The sequence below is a fragment of the Sylvia atricapilla genome, chromosome 1 (assembly GCF_009819655.1).
Source record: "Sylvia atricapilla isolate bSylAtr1 chromosome 1, bSylAtr1.pri, whole genome shotgun sequence".
Lineage (NCBI taxonomy): Eukaryota > Metazoa > Chordata > Aves > Passeriformes > Sylviidae > Sylvia > Sylvia atricapilla.
In genome coordinates this window covers 91,661,552-91,688,734 of record NC_089140.1, presented here as the reverse complement: position 1 = coordinate 91,688,734, position 27,183 = coordinate 91,661,552, and the positions used below count along the sequence as shown (strand labels likewise).

Here is a 27,183-nt window from a genome sequence, read left to right as displayed (position 1 = left end):
TTAGCTTCATTATGTTAGCTACTTAAACATATAAAGTTGGGTTTTTCAATCGGAGCTTCCATGTTTTGTAGGCATGCTTTTGTTCCACCAAAGAATGCAGACGAATTTTGCTGATTTGTGTCATAAATAGCAAAACTAGCAAGGCGCTTCAGGTTATTTAGCTTCTGAACCAGCAGCATATGTGATTGGAATTGGCTGCCTGTGCAAAGCTACTGCACAATGAGGTGTAGGTCCTGTATCACACAGAACAGGCACTTTGTCACCCAGACAAGTCCTTTATAGGCTATTTCTTAATTCCATATCACAGGTTTGGATATTCTGGTTCTAACTTGGTAGCTCCCACCGAAGTGAATGAGGTCTTTTCTTGAGAGCTTTAATATCAAATAGACCCCAAGTCTTCTTGATCAAAACCAATGAAAGTCACATTCATAATGTAAGCAAATGACTTAGAATTTGGCACGTGTAAGTTTCAAGTGTATTATTTAACATTATGTTGCTACCCTACAAATGGATGCAAATAATAATCTTTTTTGGAGCTACTTTGGAGAGATGAATGTGCACATTTTGGCACTGAAAGTTATCTCCCAGTGGCCTCTACTAACAGCTTGAACTAGAGTTCAAGTTTCATTCCAAGGGAGTTGGAAAATGATACATTAGAAAACATCCTATTGGTGCTGTTCTTCACTCTGCATAAGGAAATAACATAGGAAACCCTTTTCCCACTTGGTTTCCTGTCATTTTTTTAAACTTGTTAGTGTAATTCCACTTCCTCCTTCCAAACTGATTTATGTAATCAGTTCTTGATAAAACTGTGCTCTTGAAAAGGTACTCCAGCTTGAATTTCAGTCTGAGAGCAGGAGATTTTTCCTCTTCCTGTTATTTTTTAATTTAAACTTGAAAAGGCAAATTGCAAGTCCAACAAAATGCATGGAGATTATATGGATCTATGACCATAGCACAAATCTCAGGAATCAAAAAACTGGTAGAAAGAGACATTTTTTGTTTATTCTCATCTGGAGTTCCTTTTTAGCTTCCAATAGTGTTGACACTCTCCTAGCAGAGTCCTTCTAATGTAAATCTTGATAGATGATGACACAGTGCTTCATTTTCTTAATCTACTGGTTTAAAACCAGAACATCAAAATAGGAAATTCTCATAAAAAGCTCATAGTCTTAGTCTTTTTTTTTTCAGTTAATACAACATTCAAAGTTACCCAATCAACGCTTTTGCCTTCCTTTGTTTTCAAACATGAACCTTCTCCCAGTAATTTAGATGACATGATTTAAGCTGACATTAAGTGACATTAGTCACTTGGGATGACTTACAGAGAACTTATCCATTAAAAAAAAAACATAAATGGGGTTAGGAGTGCCATTTTATCACATGCGTACATTCACTTTTTTCTTGCCAGGCATAGGCAAAACACAAAGGAACACTTCAGAGGCCCTGGTCCCTTTTTTTCCTTTCTTTTCAAATAGGCATATTTCTAAAATCCAGACTTGAAATTTGGCATGGCCACAGTTCTGTGCAAAAAACATCCTCTCTGTTGCCCTTTAAACAAATAACTAATGTTCTTGCTTATTCCTTATTTTTTTTTTCTTTTTATATTTTTTCTTCTTCTTCTCCAACAAATCTGGATAGAAAAGCCGTGACTGCTAAATTCCATTTGCTCTCTGATCCAGTCCCTAGTGCTACTGTTACAACTGCAACAATCATGATACTGTCATGCTGCGGAGGGTTCTGAAATATAGGAGGTGGCACCATCCTACTTGAAAGGGGCACAGAGAAAAACAAAATCATGTTATCCCCTCCCTTTGGATTTTCAGCCTAATTACGAGAAAAGTGATAGAAGATGGATTTTGATGGGCAAAACTGTGTGGAAACAATGAACAAAATGGTAACCACAATTGCCAACACATAATGTCTGAGAAGCTTCACTTTTGCCAGGACTTTTGCAAGAGTTTTATGGAGGGATTTGAAGAGGAAAAATAGGTACTTCTGTAGAGGCTTGTGTGGAGCCTTTTTGCGAAAGGGAAAATGCCAGTAAGTGCTTCTTTTCAGATTTCGTGATATGTTGGGCTGATGAGAGTTAGTATTTAGCTTCTGCAACACAAAATTACAGATTATAATTTAGAGGGAGCATGCTGGGAGTGGGTTGGAAAATGAGGACAAGCAGCCTATATTCAGCATGACAGAGCAGGAGGAGAGGGCAGTCAGTGCAGGTGTGTGGTGAGGAGAACAGCTATCATCCTCTGGTTGGTGCTGGCATCAGGAAAAGTGTCTTCCATTTGTCTGTCAGGAGACAGGCAAACTTGCTGTCATATGAGGAGAGCTAGCTGAGAAATTTTAGTTGTAGCAGGGAACAGAACAGCTATCCACACATAGTGTTAAGGTGAAGAATCAATAAGCTTTGGGCACGGATGCAGCTCTGAATTTCAGGCTGTTGTAGCTGTCTCCAGACTGTTCATCACAGCCAACTCCACCCGAGCTCACTTTTCACAGCCGCTTCCTCTGTTTCTGCTCAGGCTATTTCAGTGCCTCTTGGAGACCGTCCAGTGGCCACATAACTTCCTCCTCAACAAAACATATTCTCCTGTTTCAACTCTGTTAGGTTTTTTCCTCTCACTGACTTCAGAGCCAATCCTTGGCAACTATTTCCACCAGCCAATAGGTTTGGTATCTGTATCTGAGCCCTGCATGATACAGATGCACGAGGACTTAGTCTGCTACGAGAACTGACTTCTTGCATTCAACAAGGCAACAAAGGCGCTCATAACACATCGTTCATTTTATACCAATTTCTGCATTTGTTTTTCAGGAAGCATTTTTGAAGATGGCATAGTCATGTATGGCAAAAAAACACCCCGAAACACAGAAGAAACAGAAATACACTTTAAATAATTGCAATCCTACATAGTTTAATGTGTCTTCAACTGGCTGAAGTGAAATTATAAATGGGCAGCCTAAACCATATTCACAGATTACACTTGCCTTCAGTATATTCCTCATTCTCAATTCAGAAAATCTCATGAGCTGCAGCCTTGCTATCTTCTCAATAAGATGAAGTGATGAGCAAGAAAGCAAGTCCAGGCTAGACTGTGTCCAGTCTTGAGAACTTTTGGAAATTTGTAGTGATTTTGTTTTGGAGATTTCAAAAAAATCCCCTACATATTTTACTACAAATATCGAATACATTCCACTTTCACTATTTGTCTCCTTTACTTAATGAAACTTAAATTCTCAAACCAAAGCAGGGGCTTGCACAAAAGACTTGGGGAAGGATTCATTTAGTCTATAATGCAGACTAAAATTTGCAGTCGTTGCTGCTGCTTAGAGGAGTTGTCTCTAACTTTCTATCCTTACTCCTCTCCTCACTGTCATCACTTGATATCTCAGTTAGAGAAAGTATTGCCTGCCTCTCTGGGTCAGCACAATGCCTTTACAGCAGGATTCACCCCTGCTGTCAGAATGGGATAGAGTGTGTTTGATACAGGATACTTACAGGACACAAAACATACATAAAGTGATAATCTGCTAAGTAAAACTGTTCCGAGAGTCAGTTTCAGGAATGCCACTCTCCTTGAAAATTCTACTGACCTGAAATAGTATTTCAAGAGGCTGGATTAGCATATATTATTGAACAGAATGTGAAATACAGATTGTTTTGCTCTTCTCCACACTCCCTGAAATAGTTTCATGTTAGAAAAAGTGATATATAGTGCTAAATACACAGAAAAACAGTGCTCTGAAATTAGGACATAACATTCTGTTTTCAGTATACAGGCTGCAACATTGTCTCTTTCAGGTTTTGATTCCTTACAGAAAGAGATGTCTGCCATTCATCCTCATTAACAGTTTGCAAGTACAAATAAAAGTCAGCTGTGGATGGAATATTATGACGGCTTCCTCTCTTCAGGACTTGATGCACTTACATGTAAATAACACTGAAAAAAATCCAGACATTTGGTACTTACATATGTCTAATTGTCCAACATGTTGGATAAATATTATTTGAGACTCTTTTCAGTAAGTTATTTCTGTGAAAGATAATGCCTAATCTTACTACATTTGTTATTTCAAAGTCTACCTAACTAAATTTGTTATTACAAGTGCAGACTAGTGAGCAATTAATGCTTCATTTTGAGTCTTCTCAAATGGAATTAATCAGGCTCGCATTTTCTATATTGAAATTGTTGAAGAGAAGACTGAAAAGCTCAGAGCAGCTGCAGAATTCAGAAAGGACGAAGAGCTGAACTTGCACTGAAGATATGATATTGCCCCAGCTTTGCTTCCATCTGTGAATACAACATCTGCTTTTAAGGAAGTGAAATGAGAAACTGCATGAATCAATATAAAGATGGTTTCTATTTCCAAGTGCAGTCCAGGGCATAGTATTTGTGAAAGAGCATTGACAGGAGGGTTCCATTACTAATAGAGCACAATTTAAATTCAACATCATTATTAATGAGGAGGCTAAAGAAATTGATATAACGATTATGTTGTAATTTAGTATCCCTTCATGATAATTGCTAAGGTAAAGGACGTGTTACTCATCCACATACTCATTAACTCTCTAGCAAGCATCATACCTATATCTATGAATTAATAAATAAAATGTGCTTTGCCCCAACAATTTTAGAATTAATATTATTTTAAGTAGTCTTCAGTACTTCTATACTATCCATTAACCTCAGGTAGCATTCATATTCTTGCTTCCCATATGAATTACTAAACGGTAATGCAAAGAAATGAATAATGAAATTTCTACAACTAGACCTGAAAAAATCCACCAAACATTGTCATCAATAGAAGTCAATTTTTTGTGAGAATATTTTATTCTAAACAAGCATGCCATATAACAAATTTGTATGGAAGTGTTTGGTATCACCCATGAATTTACTTTTGCATCAACAAAACCTTCCCTAACCTGTCTTTAAGCTATTAGTCATCAGTATTGCTTCTCTCTGGAAGCACGGTCTGTATTCTCTCTTCCAGTGCCTAGTACTTGTGGAAAAAATGGGATTTAATGGGGATGCATCTCTTTCTAGTATGCACCACAACAACTTTCTACACAAATAAAGTCAGCTGATGCCTCAGCCCTTGTTTCTCAGCCCCATCTTGAACAGAGTAGTTGGTTTTGAGGCGCCAGGTTCACTGGGAACCAGCAACTTCTGTATATGTTAACAAAGAGAGGCCCTGTCTGAAGGACTTGACACAGACTAAGCAAGCTTTGTTACAGAAGCTTAGCTGGGAAGGAATGTATAATGGAAGAAAAACTGCATTTACAATCTTGCATCGTGCATTCAAAACAACTTCAAAGGCAAATTTGTTCTTGGTTGTGTCCAATACTTATTACATATCAAGCATATAAAAAACATCACCATGGTTTAAAATGTGTTTACATGTGTGCACACATTGCAATCTCACCCTCCAGGGAACTACTATGTTTTCTTGAAAGTTTATAGCTCACAATTACCGGAGCCCAATGACTTACATTTTCCTAACTGATTTCCAGGAGGCCAGTTTTGACTGCTGCCTCTTGACGAGCCACAGTGTTCCAGTCCCTTGTTAGACTGAAGACATGTATATAAACAAGCATCTCCAAGGTTTCCCTAATTCCTTCATGGAAGTGATGGGATATTATAAAATGGAATAATAAGAAATTTCACCAGCTGAATGATTCACAATCACTTGTGCCTTTCAGATGGCTCAGCTGTTCCCTCTGACAGTAAATGGAAGGGCTCAAATCTGTCTGGCATTGTAAATGATCATTGAAAATGTTGATCGTCGTCGGGCAGCACTAGGTGCTGAATTTCCATACCGAAAGAACCCTGAAGTGATATCCAGAGTCAAGGACACAGGCAGGAACATGAACTTTGTTTTATCTGGGGTGACAGGAGGAGTGAAAAGGGCATAATGGTCATATATACGTATTTCTCTGTATTTAAAAATAAACATTTCTGCTCTCTATGAAAACCAGTTTATCAGATTGAATGCTTTCTCTCAAAAAAGCTTCATATATAACTCCATGTCTGTAGACTTCAGCTAGTACTTCCTTCCCTGGCTCAAATGATGGAAATTTGTCTTCTGTTTTGTTTCTTTTGCCTGAAATTTAATCTGTACACGCAAACCCTTGATCAAAACTGAATGCTTAAACAATTCTGCCACTCTCCTTTGCATGAAATAGTGCTTACTCACAGAAATATTCCTTTTGAAGTTGCTTTGTAGATACCAGAGAAATATGTAAGAGTCCAGAGGGCTAAGAGATACTGTTACTTGTTGAGCAAAGGCCATATTCTGATGTCACCAGATATGGAATTTCTGAATAGTCTTTTATGCTGTTTTTTATTTCTGGGCTCTGTAAGAGTTAATTTTTTTCTTTTTTTCTTTTTTCTTAGTTTATAAAGACAACCTTAGGGATTCAGAGGGATTTTTGAGAAGGGCAACTATGAGTCCTAAACACATCAGTGGAAAGAAATACTGATTCACTAAACAATGCAGTTTAAGACAGAAGATACAATTAACTGTCTGCATTTTCCTCCTGATATTCATAAGACATGAACAAGTATATAATTTCCAGAGTTTTTACATAGCTACTTATTTAGATCATCAGAAAATGGCCCCATCCCACATAGGACGCAAAAATCCAGTGATCCACTATTAAGTGAAGCTGTTCCAGATAAACTGTGAGCCAGCTGACCCTGGAAATTTAGTACCCAAGTTGCGTGACTTGAAAATCTGTTCAAAGCAAGGCATGGCTGCAGGCCTTGACTGTTGTACTTTAGTAGCCATAGTAACATGGTCTCTGGAGACCTAATGCTAGTGAATTTTCCTTTATTTCAAGGAAGAGTAATAAGAGAAATGTGCATTGGAACTTGTTCTCTCTCTTTTTTTTCCCTCCTCCTTATTTTTACTATGCCATGACCTTGACCAAAATATCTTTGAAGTATTTTCTGGCTGATTTTCTGCTATGAGACCAGGAAAAAAAAAAAATCAGGATATATAAAGGATCTTGCCAAAGGAAGTCCTATCTTCCTCAGAATATTTGCCTTCATTCCCAAAGAGAATCTCTTGACTAATAAAGTTTCAAAAACTTCTTAATGGAAGGAACTGATAACTTTCATCTCACAGCTACTGCAGGCACCAGAATAATATCATACTTTCTTTGAACTGACAGATTAATTGTTTTTTTTGTTTCAGTAGCAGGTGCAGCTTTTCGTGAGTACATAATTGGATGTACATGTTTTTTCAAAAGAACACAGGCCCCTATCTGGTGCCAAGCTCTGTTTTTTTTTTTCATTTGGGAAAAAAGTCCCACATGATTTCATTTTTTAAGTACAATGTAGAAAACTCATGTAAGTGTTTTTAAAAAGCCAAATACAAACAAACAAATGTTCACAATACATACTTAAGTCTGTCTCACATGTTTCAGCTATTATCCTGGATTAGAAATTCCATCTGTCATTGAATCCATATGGTTTGCCAAATGGCAGTTTAAAACCGTGTATTTTTTGCAGATTTGAAGTTAGTTGTTTTTTGTTAAAAAGTTTTAAGGTCCATACTAATACTTCTGTGTGTTTGTTTCTATGTGTGCATGTGATCCTCTGTGCATGTGTAAGAATATGCAATATTGCAAAAAAATTTTAGGATGCAAGTGGCCATTACTGATTGAAACACACTTGTGTGTGTACACAAAACAAATACCAACAACATTGAGTTATGGAGTTTGGTTATTTCCCTCTCTAAATACCAGAGCCCCATTTAGGACTTCCATTATTTCTGCGAAGAGGATTCAAGTAAAATGAGGAGACCTGCCTTTACTTCTCTGTGCTGCCCCCTCAGTGTTCAGGGAGAACATGTGCTTTCATTAGGGAGTGCAAACTGCACAGGTATGAGGCTGGTCCATGTCCTGTTTCCTGTTTCATCTTGCCAGGTTATCCATTGCCCAGACACATGGCTGCTGTGGTTCTGACACAACACACCTGTGCAGCCTCTTGTTCACCAGGAATGAGAGAAAGCTATTGCTGAGAATTTTATTTCAATAACTGAGAATGTTTAAAAATCATTAGTGGGGCCATACACTTTGTTGTGCTGTTTAATGTGAGACATGGTAATTTTGAACAAAAAAGCTGGGAACAGTTTTCAACCATTCTCGTGGACTGAAGCTGTCTCTCCTACTCAGTCTAACAAGTCACTAGGCTTCTGGCCAGAAAAATGGAAAAATCTCTCTGCAGTGTTACTGTAAAAGATTTCAGTATGGAGTTGTATTTGGTACCTGAGAGATTTATCTGAGAGGCTGGAAAAGGTATTTCTCTATTGATTTGCAATCACCATTACCCACTCAGGGTGAGTAATGTGCTAGCAAACACCCTCCTCCTTATCCCCACCCGTGGTAAGTAGATAAGAAAAGTATAAATCTCAGCCCATCTCTCACTCTACTGAGAGTCTTCTGTGTTACAGATGGCTGTTTTCCCACTGAACTACAGTTTAGGGTAATAGTGAAAAGGCAGAAAAAATTGCAGGCATGGATAAGACTCACTGGTATAAAGTTTTACTTGACATCCAGCTTGTCTTTTTTTAATGTGTCTGAAGCAGCAGATTTCCCAGCTAAAATGAATTTAGAAACATGGAATTTGTATTAATCCTCAGTGGAGTCATGTGGCTCCATAAAAGTTGTTTCTGCACCAAAGTTGATTTTGCTTTCCCTGTTTCCAGGGCAAAGCTTCTAATGTCTACAGTTGGGGGGGTGAAAACTCAGGGGGTGCTTACTTAAGAGATATAACCTCAAAAGAGGACACCAGCATTTTGAGAACAAACTGAAAATAAAGCACGGAAAGTTTGGAAATCTCTTCATTTACATACCAATTTCAAATCCACAATTGTTTCTGGCTTAACCTAAACACATAGCTCCTTGAACTTTTCCTCCATTTCTTCTTCCTTCTTCCTACCTCTCACCTCTTTTGAATACATCCTCCAACCTCACAGATATAGTTGCCAGTACACTGCTCTGAACCCTTGGAAATGCACATGGTCCCATTTCTCTTTCCAATTTTAAAAACTGTTACATTAAGTCCAGCCTGAATCTTCTCTGTGAAAAAAAAAAAAAATTTGTGAAGAAAAATCTTCCTACTTTCCACTGCGGAGGATCAAGTCTTACATTTTAAGGGTAGAGACTGATCTCTTATGTACGTGTCTAGGTCTAAAGAGTATGTACCAATATGTTGAAGAAGACTAATTTTTTGAATAGATTAATTTATCTCTTGATTCATACAAGCAATCCTTGACAAAGGCAGATATCCCTACAGGAGCTGAAAGACTCCAGTTTGCCTGCAGGACAATCGAGGATACATTTTAAGGATGTCTAGCATGATAATGTATAGCGTTCTTTGATAATAGTCAGATCTTGTGATCATTGTTTAAGCTTTTCCAGGTAGGGCTTGGTGTACTAGTTTACATAGCTTAAGAACTTTTTTTTAATTAAGCACATTTCTTTCATTTTTAAAATGTTCTTAACTTCTACCTGGTACAGTTTCATGGGCAGGACTCGAGGTCTTTCAGAATATATATGGTAAGAGCCACAGAAAAAAAGGAGCCCCCTTAAATGTCCTACAGTTATCTTTATGGAAAATTTTAGTCTATCCAAATTAAAAGGCCTGCCAGATGCTCAAAATGTAATAAAATTCCTAGCATCACATCACTGATGGTTTCATTATTGTGAAGACAAGTCCAAAGAGACAAGATGCCAAAAATGCTTTCTTGTCTCCATTTGATGTTGGAAATGTACATGACAGATGCCATCCATGGAGGTTCCCCTCAGTGCACTGAGAGGTGCAGATGTGAAGATGCAGAAATCTTTTGGTTGGTGAGGTGCAGGGACAAATTCAGGCATTATTTAGAGCAGGAAATAGCACCAGTTGAGCAAGTCCTTCTGCTTGAAGATAAGGACGACTAGTATTCCACACAAGCACAACCAGGCAGAGATCATTCTAATTCTGCATAGGACGTGTACCTATGGACCTGACCTGGAGCAAAACATGATTTGCCATTGACTGTTCTTAGCACTGACTTATGGTTAGTGTTGACCTAATTGAATCACTTGCTGCTACAGCCATTGAAGGCTCTCCACTACTTTTCTCAAGTCATTGTTTCAAAGGTTCTTCCAAGGCACAGAGCCTGTGGCCAAGTGCAGTCCCATGGGGCCACGTTTCCAAAGGTGCTCCACATTTATGATGGGAGCCAAACCTCTTGAGGAGGTCAGTCTATTGTGCACTGAACTCTTGAAATTCTGCCCACCATTGTCACAGTGGGAACAGCTTTCAAGCAGGCTTGGAAATCTGGTCCTTATTTAGGAACCAAAAAGAGAAGCAAGCTCACAAAAATATGTCAGTATATCTGGTTACTGAGCAATTGAAAATCTGTCCTCACTGTGTTGCAGGATTAACTCAGGATTAATAAGCACATCAGTAAATTGAGAGTAAGGTGAAGCAAGGATGATAATAATATAGCAGTATTTCACCAACAGCTATTTGAACTGTAATCTCAAAGACCTCAAAACCACCACATGAAAGGACCTAGACTGCCTTGGAGCGTAATCCTACTGGAATAAAAATATGTTACCAAACCTTTATCAAGGGAAGAGAAGCAAAATTAGTCAGTCCTCATATATGAATATCCTAACACTCGCATCATGTATTTAATTTAATCTACAGTTTTATTTTTGGATTTCTCTGGTGGCTTTCCTTGCATCACCAAGTGTGTAAGAATGAACTTAGCTCTTTTCTAGATTAAACATTGTTTTATACCAGTGAGGTATTTACTGCCTACTTTTTATATTCAGTGCATTTACGTAATTATGCTATGTATGTATTTTTATAGCAGCTTAAGAAAAAAAGTCATAGAAAAAAATACAGATCCAGTTTTAAAGTCATAGTTACAACAACACATGTATTTAATTTTCCCTTTGGATATTGCTGTATTATATGTATTAATGCATATATATTCAAAGCAATTATTACGGAATGTGCAGTTTTAAATTAAAAGAAAAAACAAAGTGGTTGACACTTGCTATTAAACTTTTAATTCCATGAATTAATGAGCAAATATAATTATGCAGACAATTAAGAAGACAATAAACTAGTAATTTAATATGGTTGTCACACTGTAATTAAGTATTTTAACTTTTTTAGAAAAGAAAGAAAGCATGCTTCAGGTTGTTACTCATTTTTCATGTAGGAAAGAATTTCGTGTCTAACTTTTTGCAGAGTGACTTTTCTCATTCCTAGGTTATTCTTTAAATTATTACATTCATACTTATTTTATTCTTTATCTTCTGATTGTCTTTTAAAGTATTTTATTTTCCTTTTTCAGTCACTGAATGGTTTTGCCTTGGTGGTGAGTGCAGATGGAATGATATTCTATGCGTCATCGACAATTGTGGACTATCTAGGATTTCATCAGGTAAATATATTGAGAAATACTTCGAATACCCAGTCACTGACATTGTGTTGACTTCCTTGTCAATATATGTACATTGTCAATATTGTAACTTCGGCTAGTATTTTTTAATGCAGCACTGTGTGTTGCAACCTTATCCACCTTATCCTTCTACTGCTGATTAGACATACACTTACTGAAATAAGGTTATTTTTACCATACCATCTCAGAATAATTTTTTTGGTAAATCTGACAGGTGAAGATTTATTTCTTGTAATTTCCTTTTATAAAGCTCTCATTAGCAGAAACATGATCCATTATAAACTAAGATTTAGCCAGATGTTTCTTTTCAATTTTAGGATAAGATGCTGCTTTTCTAGGCTGATTGTCTGTGTGTAATAAATATATTCTAAAGTCACAGAGTAACAGAACCATACAGTTGGAAAGGACCTCTGGAGGTCGTCTAGTCCAATCTCCTGCTCAAAGCACATTGAGCTAGAGCAGGTTGATGCAAGACTGATCAACCTTTGAGTTTCTATGACCCTTCCAGAAGATGTGTTCCAGTGTTTAGCCATCATGACTGCAATTTTTTTGTTTATTATTAAGTCCCAGCTTCCCATGTTGCCACTTGTGTGTGTTGCTTCTTGCGTTGTCACTTTGTTCTTCTGAGAAGAGTCAGGCTTCGTCTTCTCCTCCCCTGCTCATTTGTTTGATGTAGACAGCAGTATGTTCTTTCTGTGGTTTTCCCTTCTGAAGGCTGAAAAAACCCTGTTCTTCCCTCTTGGATGTGCTCCAGCTCTCTGTCTTGGTAGCACTCTCCTGAGCTCATTTTCTTTTCATGGGGTGCCCAAAATTAGGAGAGAAATTTGCCTATGCTGAACATCCTGAGGTTCCTGTCGGCCTCTTTTTACAGCCCACCGAAGAGCTGCCCTGCCCTCCCCAGCTGGTACCCTCTGCAAACCTGCTGAGTGTGCACTCCATCCCATGATTCCTTAGTCAAGAAATTAAAGAGGGTTTGTCCCAGCATAAATCCCTGGGGGATGCCACTAGTCATCACTTGCCAGTTCAATGTTTATTACTCACATTTGCATATGTACAAAAGAGTTAAGAATAGAAAGACTCATCTTAGGATGTGAAGGGGAAAAGCAGATGTTGAGAAGCAGGGGCCTTTGAAACAATTTTCCTCATTAAAGCAGCTCTGAAGGTGTTCTACACCTGCCGTTATTTTAAGCAAAGTATCAATCTAAAGATAAGTGGCTGCCCCCCTACAGTTACTAATTAACCATTCCTTGTTGTAATTGTTTCAGACTGATGTAATGCACCAAAACATATATGATTACATTCACGTGGATGACCGCCAGGATTTTTGTAGACAACTGCACTGGGCCATGAATCCTCCCCAGATGTTGTCTGGACAGCAACTACAGTCAGAAACAGGTGGGATTGTATATGTTGATTGGAAACATAGGCACCACTGTACAGAGATAGAATTGCATTCCACCTACATCCGTGTCATTACCATGTCAGTCCAGATTCTTCTCTGGAAATATGTACAGTGGCCATTTATTTATGTCATTGTCTCAGAGATGACACTTCTTCCTTATCCTGGGCATTTATAAGGTAGAATGTGCCACTGGTGCTACAAAGTTGTTTCCTTTACTTTTCTCTATTGTGCCTACACATATTCTTACACACTCAGAATGAGTAGCATTATATCATTCTGCCAAACTTCTGTTGGCAACAGATCAAGACATTGATAGTCCTCTCATTGATGCAAAAAGTTTCTGTACAGAACCACCGTGGCAGCATCACTTTCTGCCACTTGCTTTCCCATGCAAAATGATGTAGACAGGAGCCTCCTGAAGAATGAGTAGGTTTAGCAGCACACATTTTCCTCTGAGACTACACTTCACCAGGATGGGAGTTGGATGCCTGCACTCAAGGTTTCTCCTATTAAAGGTATTAAGCTGAAATCACAACTACAGAACTTATAATCAGGTTGAGATTTTTAACCTTATGAAGAATTTTTGATCCCAACAAAATGGATGCATTTCACCAGGTGAGGTAGTAATTGAGGAAATAAATTGGGAGGTATAGTCACCAGATGAGTGGCAAGAAATCCTTCAGCAACCTCTACAAAGTGCTCAGGAACACAGTCATGAAACTTTGGTGGAATTTCTTGATTTCCTGTAAAACAGTTTCTGTGTTTTACAAGAGTCTTATAAATATCTGAGGAGATTTGCAAGATTTTGTAGGAAGGACACAGGAAACAAGCAAAACAACATGCACTAATATTTCAAACTATAAAATTTACAAGTATCTGGAATTTTTGTCCTAATGCATATTGTGGAGAATTTCAGGTCTCAAGTTCATAGTTTTGTATGAATATTTGTGTCTTTTGGGAAATATTTCAAAAACCGTGCACAAGTACAAAAAATACAAGGAGGCACAACAGCAAAACATAAGCTAATCATCTACTGTCCATTTTTTGATCTGGTTTTTTTTGGGTTTTTTTTTTTTTTTTTTTTTTTTTTTTTTTTTTTTTTTTTCCCTAGGATTAGCATTTTTCCTTATTTTGTTCTCCTGTCGAATGCATTTTCTGTGATCTCTGATCTCAAAACCAGCAACATCTGTTACCCTGTTTTGTGTCATTAAAAATCACAAAAACTCAGGAAATAAAGTCCAAATTTCTGAAGAAACTCACCCGAATCCCATTGCAGAGCTTTTATTTCTCTTTTGGTAGAGCACATGCAGATGTATCCATACATGACACCATTGAATATTCGCCCATCCATAAAGCAATTTTTAGCAATTTCCGTAACAGCTTCCTCAATTGGCTACAGAACATTTTCATTATTTCTTAGTGTGATCTGATATATGTTGCCTCCACTGTTGTTCCTAGGAGAAGAATATATTCTCAGTAAATTGTTCAAAGCACAAGAAAATGACAGTATGACAACAGATTATTCTTCCTTTTTAACTCGCTGTTTCATCTGTCGAGTTCGCTGCTTGTTGGACAGTACTTCTGGATTTCTTGTAAGTACAACTTCACTTAAACGATTGTAGGCATGACGTAGTATATTTTAATTACTTCATATGAAAAATTCTTCAACATAAATATTGTGGAAACCCATGGACAGAACATACTTTAATTTTGCTATGCACTAACAAGAAACACCTAAAGATAATTGTTAATATAGGCAACGAGTGATGGGAGAAAAGAAGGTTGTAATATTTGAAACTGAAAGACTTTAAAAAATCCTATGGTTTAAGCTCTTTTCGACAATATCTGTCCTCAATTTGTACTGGGCGTAGCACAAGGGTGGCAAGTCTGATTTTCAACAATTAACATTTAAGCCCAAATTATTTGCTTTAAGGAGAAAAAAAAAAAAATAAGGATCTGTTTTTTCTCTTTTGTAAAGAGTCCTTAAATAATAAAACCCAGAATTAGAAAGTCTCTTGCATGCACCATACTAGGAGTGGTTCATTTCTAGAAATCACTTCTCCATTTCATTAGTAAAGACCAATGTTGTTTCTGCTTCAGGGAAACTCCAGCACGTGCAAAGAAAGCGAAACAATCAGCATGAGATTGGGAAATGCAAGTTCTGTCTCAGATGCTCATTTGTTGGAAGGCTGTGGGTCTTAACAGCCACCATTTCTGCATCTCTGCTTTAACCTTGTAGCTCTGGAAAATGCCTAACTCAACAGGGCTGATTTTTCACTGGGCATTTTCTGGTAGTTAATTTTTTCACTGAGAGGCAGCAGCCTGCTGTTAACTTGATCCCTGCCTTCTGACTACACAGACATTAGAGGGAGGATCGACAGTTCTTTTCAAGCTATACACTTTGTATCCAGCTATCTTGGGCCTATCTTTTCCCTTGGCACCTGCCTGCACAGTCCTAGGGTTGTGCCAGTCTGTGTACTTCCCAGAGAAAGTGCAGAGTAAGAGCGAAGAAACTAAGAAACCATCTTGCTGGAGAGAACAGAGCTTGGAAAAATAATTTTTTATTTTTCCAAGCTTCACTGGGGTACAGAGGAAACAACTGTTTGCACCACTGAACATGGCCCATTTTGGCAAACAGAATGTAACAAAGAACTTCTACTTCTGAGTACACAAGAGAGGAAAAAAACCCAACCAGCATCAAAAGTTTCATCTTACTGTTGATAGCACCTCCACCCATCCTGTCTCTGAAATGGCATGGTTTAAATTATATGAAAAAAATGAAATTCCTAGTTTTACTCCCTGATTCACAACTGGGTTTGGTGTTAAATAGCACAGTCCATAGGTTGTATTAGCATTTTAAATGTTTATACATTAAATGCTTAAGGGTTTGTTTGTTTGTTTGTTTTTAATACCAGACAATGCAGTTCCAAGGCAAACTAAAGTTCCTCTTTGGACAAAGGAAGAAGTCCTCATCAGGAACAGTACTGCCACCTCAGCTGTCCTTATTCTGCATAGTGGTACCACTTCTGCTCCCTTCTGTGACAGACATGAAGATGAAAAGCCTGCTTGTGAGAGCAAAACACAAAGCTGATGATGCAGCAGCAGCGAACACAAAGTATTTACAAATCAGTCTTTTGGCATTTAGTGAAGATTATGGGCTATTAAGCATGTAAAAACCACAAATTATGCTAAATATCTCTCCATTTTCAAAATTTTTCTCAGAAAAGTGAACAATTTATCTGGATTTTACTATTGAATACAAAATAAATATAATACAATTACTATAATATAGTATAAGAGAATTCAAAATGATGCAATATTTTGTATTTATTTATAATACATGTTAAGTGCTATATTTCAATATAAAAAATTTGATATTAGAAATGGAACATTAGGATATCTTTCTAACCTTCAGAAGTTACCAACTAAGTAAGCCAGTCTACTAGGCCTAAAAGTGGAAAAGAAAAACTATTTTTACTGCTATTTTCTAATTTCAGTATCTTCTGCTAACACAATTATTTCAACTGTGGCATTTTGGTAACAAAAAAAGGAAAACTTCAGAAAGCTGAATGTGTGTGTGGGGGTGGTGTTCACAAAGAGTCTAATGAGTTGTACTTGGTGTATGCATTAATCTTTCAACAGAAGTTTTATGAACATGTAAGTTTACAATTGCACTAAATTGCTTGGGGCTGATCATTTGGTAGCAATCACAAAAGATCAGGAAAGATTATGGTCAGACTCATCTCCTTCCTAACACATCTTTTTGTTACTCCTCTGTAGCATAACTTGTTAATGTTTGGGGCTAGGATCATATTTTCCCTTATTTGCTTAAATATAACCTTATAGTAATGAATTCTATCACTGTGAAGCAAAATGCTTCTCAGGATGATTGACAGTATCATGATTTGGGTTTTAATTAGATTATGCTTGTGTATGTGTGGATTCACTATCCAGATGTATAATGTAGTTCTAGCACATACATCCTTTTTAGCAGAACTAAATTGCTGGAAGGCTGGTATAATGGACTATGCAGGCCTTTGGAATAGAGCTGGAAAGTCATTTCTACTTGCTGGTTTTTCCAGTGGCTCAGGTGAAATTAAATGATGATCAGAATTGAGCTCCTAATAGAGATGCTTTACTACCTGACTGGACAGTGGCCAAGGATTTGACAAGAATGAAGCAAACATTTATCTTCAGTGTCTCCTTTAGTTCAGGCCTGAAGAATGGTAGCCGATGATGGTGCCCAGATTTACAGTCTTTTTTTTTTTGCATGGTCTTAATGCAGGGAAGCATCTGTAACTCAGTGTTACGGAAATTGGACCCTTTTAAAGCCCTGATTCAAGCACTTTTGACTAAAGATTAGAAGAAATACATTCAAATCATATGGTGCTTATTGCAAATTGAAGTCATGCTAAATCTTAACTGCATTGCTGGTCACTGTGATGTACGTACCTCCAATGTAACTTGAATAGGAAGAGCAGAATATACACAGCATTTGTCTCAATTCCAGATGAAATTTATTTTTCCAGATATAGTAAGTCATGAGCAGAATATTCCTAAACATAACTATTCTTCTTAATTGAACACAGAACTCCAGTCACACACTAGTTGGAGCAACTAAATGATGCAGGAAAAAAGATAATTGTTTAGTGCTAGTTACTATATACTTAAACCAAACGCCTTTTCTAAGGGTCACCAGCTTGAATATCATATTTTCTAGAGTCTGTGATTCTACTGTGTTGTCATTCACTGACAAGGAATTTTCCACATTTTCTGCCCTCTACAGCTCCTGTTTAAAAGGCAGTTCAGGACTTTGCGAAGCAACAGAATTGTATGGAAGAAACAATCACCAGGAAGGTGCCGCCTTCACTAATGCATTACAGATTGCTGAAAACCAAATCAAAGGTACTGCTAAGTACTTCTAGATTATATACAGGTTATGGAAAAAGAACCTCATCTTTTATTTTCTCCTGAGAGGTTTTTCAGGTTTTGGTCCCAATGCACTCTTTCTTCTTCTTCTCCCTAACAGCTCTTCTTTTAAAAAATACAAAAAAATTGTCCACCTCAAAAGATAATACTGAATCAGAGTGGCAGAAAATTTACAGAGAAAAAAACGATCAGGGTAAATAGTAAATAGTAAATAAATGATAGTAAAAGAATACTCATTCTATGCTTGCCCAAAAGTGGCAGTACTGAATTTAATAAGTTTATTGGAAAACCCTAATAATTAATAAAAATATATATCCCTCTTGGAGGAAAACTGGAGGATGCATTACAAAAGTTAGTTTTCCCTAAAGATTAAAAAACAGAGGAGAATTAGAATGCATTGTTTTTAAAGCCCATGATGTGCCCACAGCTTTGACTCATGCTTTTCCAGTGTTTAGTTGTGGAAAAATTATGAGAGTCTAGGCTCTACTTCAGATTTTAAAATGGATAAATTTTTGATGGCAAGTCTACTCCACTGGGCAACTCTTCTTGAGTGGACTTGTACTCATCCTTCTGTCATATCTGCTGGAAATCTTTAATGTCTTTAAAACCATTCCTTTCTTATAGCTCCATTTTTCATGAACATTTTTTTGTGTGTATAGTACTACTACTGCTGAGAGGAAAATATTAGAAGGAATGAGTAATACTAAAAGTCCTTGGTTACAGTTTAAGTGCCTTACTAGGCTTTCTAAATTTTAGTTTAAGATGTAATTTGCTTCATTTTGTGACATATTTTAGCTGGTACTTTCCTATGTTGATGCTTTTAGGGCAACAAACAAATCTTTGAACATTCACAGTTTAGATAACAAAAAATTACTTAATACTATTGGTATTTAAATCTATTTTCTTTTAAACTATATAGCAAAGAATAATGGAGAAAATGGCATTTCTCTAGTCAAAGTACAAGCAAATGAAGATCACTGGGTCTGGGTTCAAGCTAATACTCAACTTCTGTATCGAAGTGGTTGTTCAGAATATGTCCTTGCCCAACAGCAAATGTTAAAGTAAGTATATTTTACCAAAAAGAAAAAAAAGGAAAATGAATGTATTCTTTTTGTATGAAATCTTTCAAAGGGCTGTAGTGACCTAAGAGAAGAACTGAATGAGAAAAATATAGTTCACTTATGATATGGAAATCTACTTCTGTCTTGGAACATATAAAATGGCTGTTACTATTCTAAACGATAATTATATTCTATCTTCAGCATTTTCTTCTTCTGAAGTTGAGTAAACATATACACAAACACAGAAAGAAAATACTTGGTTATTAATATTTGACTTTCTTGCACAAAAAATATATTTGGGGTTTTGTTTTACATTGCAAGTGAAAATCTAGTGTCCTAGTTTTCCTGCATGTCAGCATTTGACTATGTTAAGCTTTTCTTTTCCTTCATGTAAGACAGTTGAGCTCATGTTTTTATTTGTGTATGTGCAACATAATCTAAAGAAGGGTACCCATATAAACTGTATGCTTGTAGATAGATATATCTAGTTGCCTGTAGGCTCAGTCACGGAGTGTAAACTAATCTTATAGATTTACATTCAGAGAGGAGTTTTTGGATGAGTTTTACCCTTTCCTCCCAAATGGGCTTTTCATCCTTCCCCCACGGGACTGTCTGTTCCAGTTCCTGCGCTCCTTGTTGAAGTATCTCTTCAAGCTGGTCTGAGGGAATAGGTAAGAGGGTGGACTCAGTGAGCAGGGGCCTCGAGTTTTACATAGCCACCATCTGGACCAGTGTTAAAAATGTGGCTGTTATCCCAGATTTTTTCCTTCAGAATGCCTTGCAGGTGGAAGATATAAATGAAAAAAGTCTTTGCACTTCTAGAGTAGATATTCCTTGCAGGCGGCATATCTCCCAAAATCCACATGAATAGCAGGGGAGGTTCCACCTGAGGATGCTGGAATATTTTACACTTACTGGGATGGCACAAACATCATCTTGCTGTGTCACTGAACAAATTTCTACCAAGAAGCAGATTAAAAGTGGCTGTTTCTTTTACTAGTTTGTCTACTTCCAAATTGTTTTTGTGTAATTAAGCATGTTTATTCAGTTACATTTTTGCTTTCTGAGTGATTAAAATCTTTTCTTCGTGCTTGACAGTTCCCACAGACTGAGGTATTACAAGAGTTTGCCTTGGTGATTATATTCAGTTCTCTCTTAGTCTGCAACAGACTCTGTATTTGCTACAACTTTTTTTTTGTCGTTGCTGTTAAAATCTCTGCTGTCTTCCAGGAAACATAGATTCTTTTGGAGAATTTTCACTGGATACTATTTCACTGTAAAATTCTTCATTTGGGGGTTTAACTTTCTTTGACTGTTGCATTTTGTTCAGTCCTGTGCTTCCCAATTTGACCATTTTCTGAGAAGCATGTTCTGCAGCCAACTTGTATCAGACTATTTGCATCTCAATACTGTCAATAATAAAAATAAGAATATTTAGCAGAGGACTGAAAATATTTAATGCCTCATAAAAATAAAAGAGAGGGAGAGAAAATATTCTTCTTTCGTGGTGTACATTATTACAGTGGGACGTTCTGTCTTTGTAACAACGTGGACTCCCTCTACTGGAAAATCCTTTTCTTGCACATTGACTCGATGCCCAAGGAAAAAGTTCTATTGTGAACTAAGAAAAAGCTTTGTAAACTGCTTGGTAGCACTTCAGGTTTTCATACACGGTTTCCTATTGAGATGTCTGCTTCTTGTTTGGAGAGGGGTGAGGTGATTTCATAGCACTTTACCCCGCAGAGTTGGGCAGCTGCTTTGGGCATGGAAGTGCTCATGCAACACTCTGTGCCAGTGTTCTTCTTTAATGTCGAGTACTTCAGCTGGAGGTCATGGAAGATTAATTCACTGCCCATCTTTAGAAAACAAAAAGCGACATAAATTAAGTTAGACATATAAAACAAACCTACACCCAATATGAACATCTGTGACTATTTGGTTATTTAATTTGGGAATTTTATTTCCTCTCAGCTGGGTTCTTAAAATGTAAGTCCCTCATGGCTCTCCCTCAAATCACTCTGATCAGAAAGCTCTTATGTGTCCAAAAAAGTCCTTGTTAACAAAATAGATCTCATTTAAGATACTACTTGTATTTTATCTCTGGAATTTTCTACACAGAAATATGATTTAGATATATTTTAAGGGAAGAAAAATGTGTAAGGGGATTACTGTATTGTACTACAATATTTAAGTCTTTATTGAACTGTGTGCTTGAAACGGAAAAGCAATGCATGAATTCAAATGAAGCAATGCCTCAGAAAGTTAGCTGTGCACAAAGATTGACACCCAGATGCAGGGACATTCTTTTGTTCTCTCACGCAAATGCAAAGATTATGTGCACAAGATGTGAGAGTCTCATACTGAGGACAATGTATGGCTTGTAATGCTTGTTGAGCCACCCTGTATTGCAGAAAACAGTCATTTAGAAACCTCTGATTGACTGACTTCTTTTTTCTACTGTTATTGAAAGGGAAGAAGATGAACAACTGAAGATACTAAGTGGTTTTGCCAGTTTGAAAGGAAACCTGGAGGGGCTTTCCTATAACAGTGCCATTGAAACTCTGGGCCAGTGGAAGCATCTTAACTGGGCTGCAGTGAAGAATGAACAAGATAATGTAAAAGTGAAGTTTGAGCCTCACACTAATGGTGAGTGTTTTATGCAAGAGGAACCTCTCAGTTCTAACACATCAGTTTTAGGCATCCAAAACAACTGCACCACAAACAGTAGCTGGACTTTAAGAAACTCGAGTTCTTGTTCTATGAGCCAGAGAACGAACACATGTCCGAACAGGAGAGCTGGATCATTCTACAACAGAGACCAAAATTTCTTAAATTTGGCATCGCCTTGTCCTTCCCACTGGGGGAGCACAGAAAACGGCCAGTCTTACTCGGGGCTCCAACAGCGCTGTGCAGAGAACTATGTGACAGACCATTTGAAGCTGCAGAGACCATTACTACCCTCAGAGGCTCTCTATGACACAGCCATTCCCTTGGAGATGCCTATCAAAACGGAATATGACTCTGATTCTGAAAACATTGCTGATAACCACCTGCTTTCGCAGAGCCGAGCCTGGCTGGATGAGAGCAGCTCGGTGAGAAGGCAGGTGTCCAGTTATCCCAACAGAATGCACCTCAAAACAGAACCGGACCTCTGCGAGCCGGCCTTGCCTTGCCAGAAGCCAAGGCACTGCCTTTACACACCCCATAATTGGCAATGCATCATAGCAAATCATCCCAACAACCTGAACTTGAACAGAGCTTGCAAGGGTTCACGGAACAAGGAGGGGACCCCATTTTGCCCTCAGAACTCCCCCGTGTGTTTGGAAGGCGTGCCCGACCTGCCACACACAGCTTGCTACAGCCACTTCTACAGCCCCAGCCCAGGGGAGGAGAAAGAGCAGAATAATGAGGTGTTCAAAATGCCATGTGAATTTAAAAACCCCTGCTTGGTTCAAGCAATCAAGCGTGAGCCCCTGGATTCTCCACCATTGTCCAACAGCGGACAGAACAGAGTACATGCGAGCTTCCCCGAAAATACATTAGCAGGTCCTGTGCCTCATAAAACCACTGAATGTACATTTTTGCAATAGATTTTATAACATTTGAAATATTTATAATATTAAACGCAAGAAGTTGTAGATTCTCTTCCAGATGAGTTAAATGACTTACTAAAATCAAAAGCCAGTGGAAAGATTTTGAGTGCGTGTGTGTGAAAAGAAACTGACACAAGTGCACACATCCTACCCCCGCTACTGCCCTTCTCTTAGTGATCTTTGGAAAGAGGAAAGAAAGATAAAACCTCAGGCACAGAAAAATAATCATTACTTGCTGCACAGATATACCTGATCATTTTTCTTCTATCACCTTTCCTCTCTTGCCTACAGTTCTAGCAGTTTCTAGCAATTGCAAGGTCTAACAATTTCTCTTTCCTTTGTTCTGTTTGTTTTTCTCAAGCTGATGTGAAGCCTCTGTGCAAATCAAAAATGTTTATGGTCTTCATTGTGGCCACTTTTCCACAGGAGTTTTTGCTTCATAATTATTTTTCCACTCTTATAAGAAGGATCAGCCATTCCTTCCTCCCAGCATTAAATAAATGGCATTAGGAAAGGGCTTCCCAACACAACTTCTTAATTTAAAAGAACCACATTAGTAAAAACAACGACTTGCATAAATGCATTAGAAATTATTTCACTTCAACCTGAAGTTACTCCTAATTTTCTTGATAATATTATTGCTTTCAAATCCATATTTTTTCATTTCACTGCCATCAGCCTTTCATGTTGCTGCTGAAAGACTGAACAACGGGGTGTAATGCACTTCTATAAATGAGTTACATAATGCTGTTAAGTATATGTGAGAACAAATATTTCTCTGATTATTTTCCTTGCTGTTACTTGTAACATCAACAAAGGAAATGCACTTTTTTACTTGATAGTATTTCTTTGACTGATAGCCGCTTGTTAGATATCAATACCTTACATCAAAACCAAATCCCATATTAAGATTATTTTCAAAAACATCCTAGTTTCAATCCCAAAAGAAACCCTTAATCTCACTGAGAGATGGCTGTATACCTTTCAAAAGCACTTGAATGCACTTTTGTGTTTTTGAAAGCAGAGTATAAACTTTTCTTTGAACCCAGACAGTAACATGTTTCCACAACAACAACAAAAAAATAAAGTTATATTTTGGGTTTTGTTATTGTTGTAGTTCGACTTCTGCACTAACTTTGTTTTAAAATTGCACTATTTCAACTTTATATCAACTTCACTTATATAACAACCACATCATTTAAAAAAAAAGGCTTAGATGTATGTATATGTGCTTTTTGAAGGAAGCCCTGTAATGAATGTTTTCTTTTTCAAAATGTTATAAATAATTATTGTATCTTCCTTTATCTATTAATCATGAAGGGTGTGGCTTTACATGCCAGATGAGTGGCACAAAATTCTCCCAAATGCTTTAAATATGTGGGAAAAATTTTCTGGTAGTGCAATTGTTCCGCACCTGGGAGGCTGCTCTTCTCCAACAAGACTGACCATCTTTTCTGACAGAATTTACTAACTGTACATTAGAGTTGGCAGATGGAAGGAAATACATTCTCTGCATGCCAGTTAAGTGCTTATGAACTATGGTGTGAAATGCTGCACAGTGGACAGTAAAGAGGGGCAGAAAAGAGATACAACATCTTACTGTATCTCGGGTTAAATCTCTTGTTGTCTGGTTGACTATATCCAAGCCATGAGAATGCTTCCTGTTTTGCGTCAGAGGTACATCAGCTCCCTGTTGGCCATGTGCTGCCTCTTGTCTGAGACAGTCTTGATATCCTTGCTTTAATACTCCTGCCAGTGGCTGCAATGCAATATCAGACCCTGTTCTGAAGTGAGACCACAGTGTGAAATTTACACTGATCTCTGGTACACCGCTGTCCACATCACATAAATTCAAGCCAAATTGCAAAAATACTTGTGGGGAATTAAATTTGCTCCTCATGCAGAGTGAGACTGCCATAAACCAGTGTTGCTGCACAACCTCTGCCTCATTGCTTCACTATCTACTTAATTACAAGCAGCAGAGTTACTTGCTCTCTGCTCTCACAGAGTTGCTGCTATAGTCATTTGCTTGGCACGTAGCAGTGGCACTGCTTATGTGCCGGTGCCAAACACTCAACCCTGTGCCTCAGAGCTGCTTGTAGGGCTGTGCTATTAAACCTGTAATATTCTCCAGTCCAGCTTGTGCAGCTGCTGGGCAGAAACGAGGTTACGGAGAGACAGGGTAGTGTGGGAACAGATGTCAGGGGGCAAGTGGGGGACACACCTGCCCGACCTCTGAAAAGTTGCTTGTTTAATTCCATATTTGGAATCACTGTCACACCCTTCTGAATTCAGAGTACCTGGGCTTGGTTTCACACTGCCTTGCACTTTCTCACATCATTTGCATGGATGCAGTGTGACTGTAAAACGCTGTTATCTTCATGTGGACATGCTGGTGCCTTTTGCACAAAGGGAGTGGTTACACCAGGTCCGACTCTGGAGAGAACCATGCCACCAAAAACCTTGTCTGTGCTTAGAAATATTACCTGCTGTGACAAGAGTGAGAGAACTTTACCAGCCAGGTAAACTGGTAAAGGTGAACTTTACCAGCTTTACTCTTCAGTGCAGAAGCAATTTATATTAACAACAGAAATTCTCTGAAGCTCTCTCTGTTACAAAATTCATTCTTTTTTGTTGACTTAACTCTATCTGCTTCCAGGCTTTCCTGGCACATATCACACAGTTAGAATTCTTTTTCTCATGTTTCCAACAAACCCAGACACATTTTACACATCTTGATCGTTATTACAGAGGTAGGTGAAGTTTCTGCATGTAATGGAATGTAATCTGACACATGAGGTGTAATGGGCTTCTAGGTGGATGGATGAATGTGTGACTCAAAAGTGAGGTGTCACTTTCTGACTCCCTGCTGTGTAAATGCACTCATGTTCGTTTCCTTATTATTCCATAAAGTCTGAAGCCAAGAAAAACACACTTATCCTGCACATCACATTTGATTTTGGTTCACTTAATTTGTGGCTGAGTCCTTATTTCAGGTCTCACACAAAAATATGTGGTATCAGTAGAATTTCTTCTAGTTTAAATTATCACACATGCAGTACAGCAATCTCCCAAGAACTGGGCTTATGAAGAGATCAGCAATTTATCCTCTTTTTGGGCAATTGCTAACCATTGTTGGTAGTAAACAAAGACCAGTTCCTTCTAAGCACTTGGAAGCAGAGGAAAAAAGTGCCCAAAATAATCTCTTGCCATTTTTGTTTAAGGCACAGATCTAACTTCATCCTCTCCCCATAGTATGTGCCCTGAACTGAGTTGGGACTGAAATCTGACATTGCATTGTACCCTGTTAAATTACCACTGATTTAATCTTATAAAACTTTTTTTTGTATGCAGATATCAATGACCCACTCGCATAGACCACTAAATAGGATGAAAGACAGAGCAGTTCTTTAAAATGGTTACATTTTCCTAGTGGTTGTTGCTGCTTTGGTATTATTCTAAAAACTAGCACTGAGAAGTAGGGTTTAAGATATTTTAAATCACTCGTGTTTAGCTTTTTGCCTTAATGAACTGGTATTTGTATCCCTTCAGCACAGCCCTAATGTCTGTTTTAGGAGCCTCCCAATGCATTTATGGTAGCAACAATAAAAAATTATTCTTGTAGAAGAAATGCCTAGTCAAGTGGTTGCCTAATAGGAACTTGGAGCATTCAGGCTGAAAGAAATGCCTGACTGATAATAGCATTCAAACTTCCTCAGCCATAAACTCTCCAGAGGCTGAGACAGAATGGACACATTCCCTGATCTTTGGGGAGGGTATATTTTGGTATGGAAGGTGTGCAGTTCTTAAAGCTGTGAAGTGTCTCCTCCTGGGATTCTACTTGGTCCACAGACAGCAGAGACTATTACCAGTGCTAAAGCTGCTGATCAAGGTATTGACTTTACTGAGAATGTGACCTAATTTCAGCTGCCAGTGGACAGCTGTTGAGCACCATACAAATGCTAGTCCAACACCGTTGAAAGCCACTACTTTTACTGAGAAATAACATGATTTGAGCTAGGGGTAAGCTTGAACAGCAAAAAGATTTTCCTGCACTTACACAGTGACTGAAACTGGGGCAGACCTCCACTGTTGGTAACACTATAAATAATTTATGTTGACTTTAAAGTCTTTGGATACCAGAGTAAAGCTTTGTTTCAAAAGTTCTGAGTGAGGGCAGCACTGTGTGAGTGGTAAGCTTGTTTAATCGTCCTCCCCTCGGAGATTTAACAAGGGAAGTGAAAGATTAAGGGACTGTACCTAAATTCACTGTAGGAAAGACTAACTTCCTACTCTTTGATTGTAACCTACTAATGCAAAGTTTAAGTCTGGTTTACCCACCCCTTTTTGAAACAGTCATGTATTCTTAAAGTTTACATCTGAGTCTGCTCTGGATGGGATAGGGAAGTCTGACATTCGAGCATCAGTCAGTTCACAGTAAGACTTTGGGTGCTGATCATTTGATGTGGTACACAGATTGGCATGTGCAATTCTTCTGGAAATTCCTAGTGCTTAAAATACTTAAGAGGCAACAAGCCTGAGGCAAGGAATATTCTGTAGGATAAGATCAGCTTCTGCCTAGAAGCTCTTCTTAACTCTTTGTATTGAAGCCATACTGGAACTTAAGTAGGACAACCTCACACACTCTAGTTATTTCAGGAAACCCATTATTTTGTCTTAAAAGGCATTACATTTTAATTAAAATAGTTAAAAGGCATCATTT

At 37.9% G+C, this 27,183-nt stretch overlaps 1 protein-coding gene across 1 annotated transcript in view; it reads left to right on the top strand.

Annotated features, from left to right (window-relative positions):
- The window catches only part of AHRR (aryl hydrocarbon receptor repressor), a 63,141-nt gene extending 40,605 nt beyond the window's left edge, over window positions 1–22,536 (top strand). Inside the window, exons 4-10 of the mRNA XM_066327751.1 lie at window positions 11,368–11,457; window positions 12,741–12,870; window positions 14,336–14,469; window positions 15,793–15,992; window positions 17,664–17,782; window positions 18,726–18,867; window positions 21,338–22,536. Coding sequence (XP_066183848.1) covers window positions 11,368–11,457; window positions 12,741–12,870; window positions 14,336–14,469; window positions 15,793–15,992; window positions 17,664–17,782; window positions 18,726–18,867; window positions 21,338–22,457 — 1,935 coding nt within the window. The 3' untranslated portion in view covers window positions 22,458–22,536. The remainder of the gene's footprint in view (window positions 1–11,367; window positions 11,458–12,740; window positions 12,871–14,335; window positions 14,470–15,792; window positions 15,993–17,663; window positions 17,783–18,725; window positions 18,868–21,337) is intronic.
- Window positions 22,537–27,183: the final 4,647 nt, after the last annotated feature.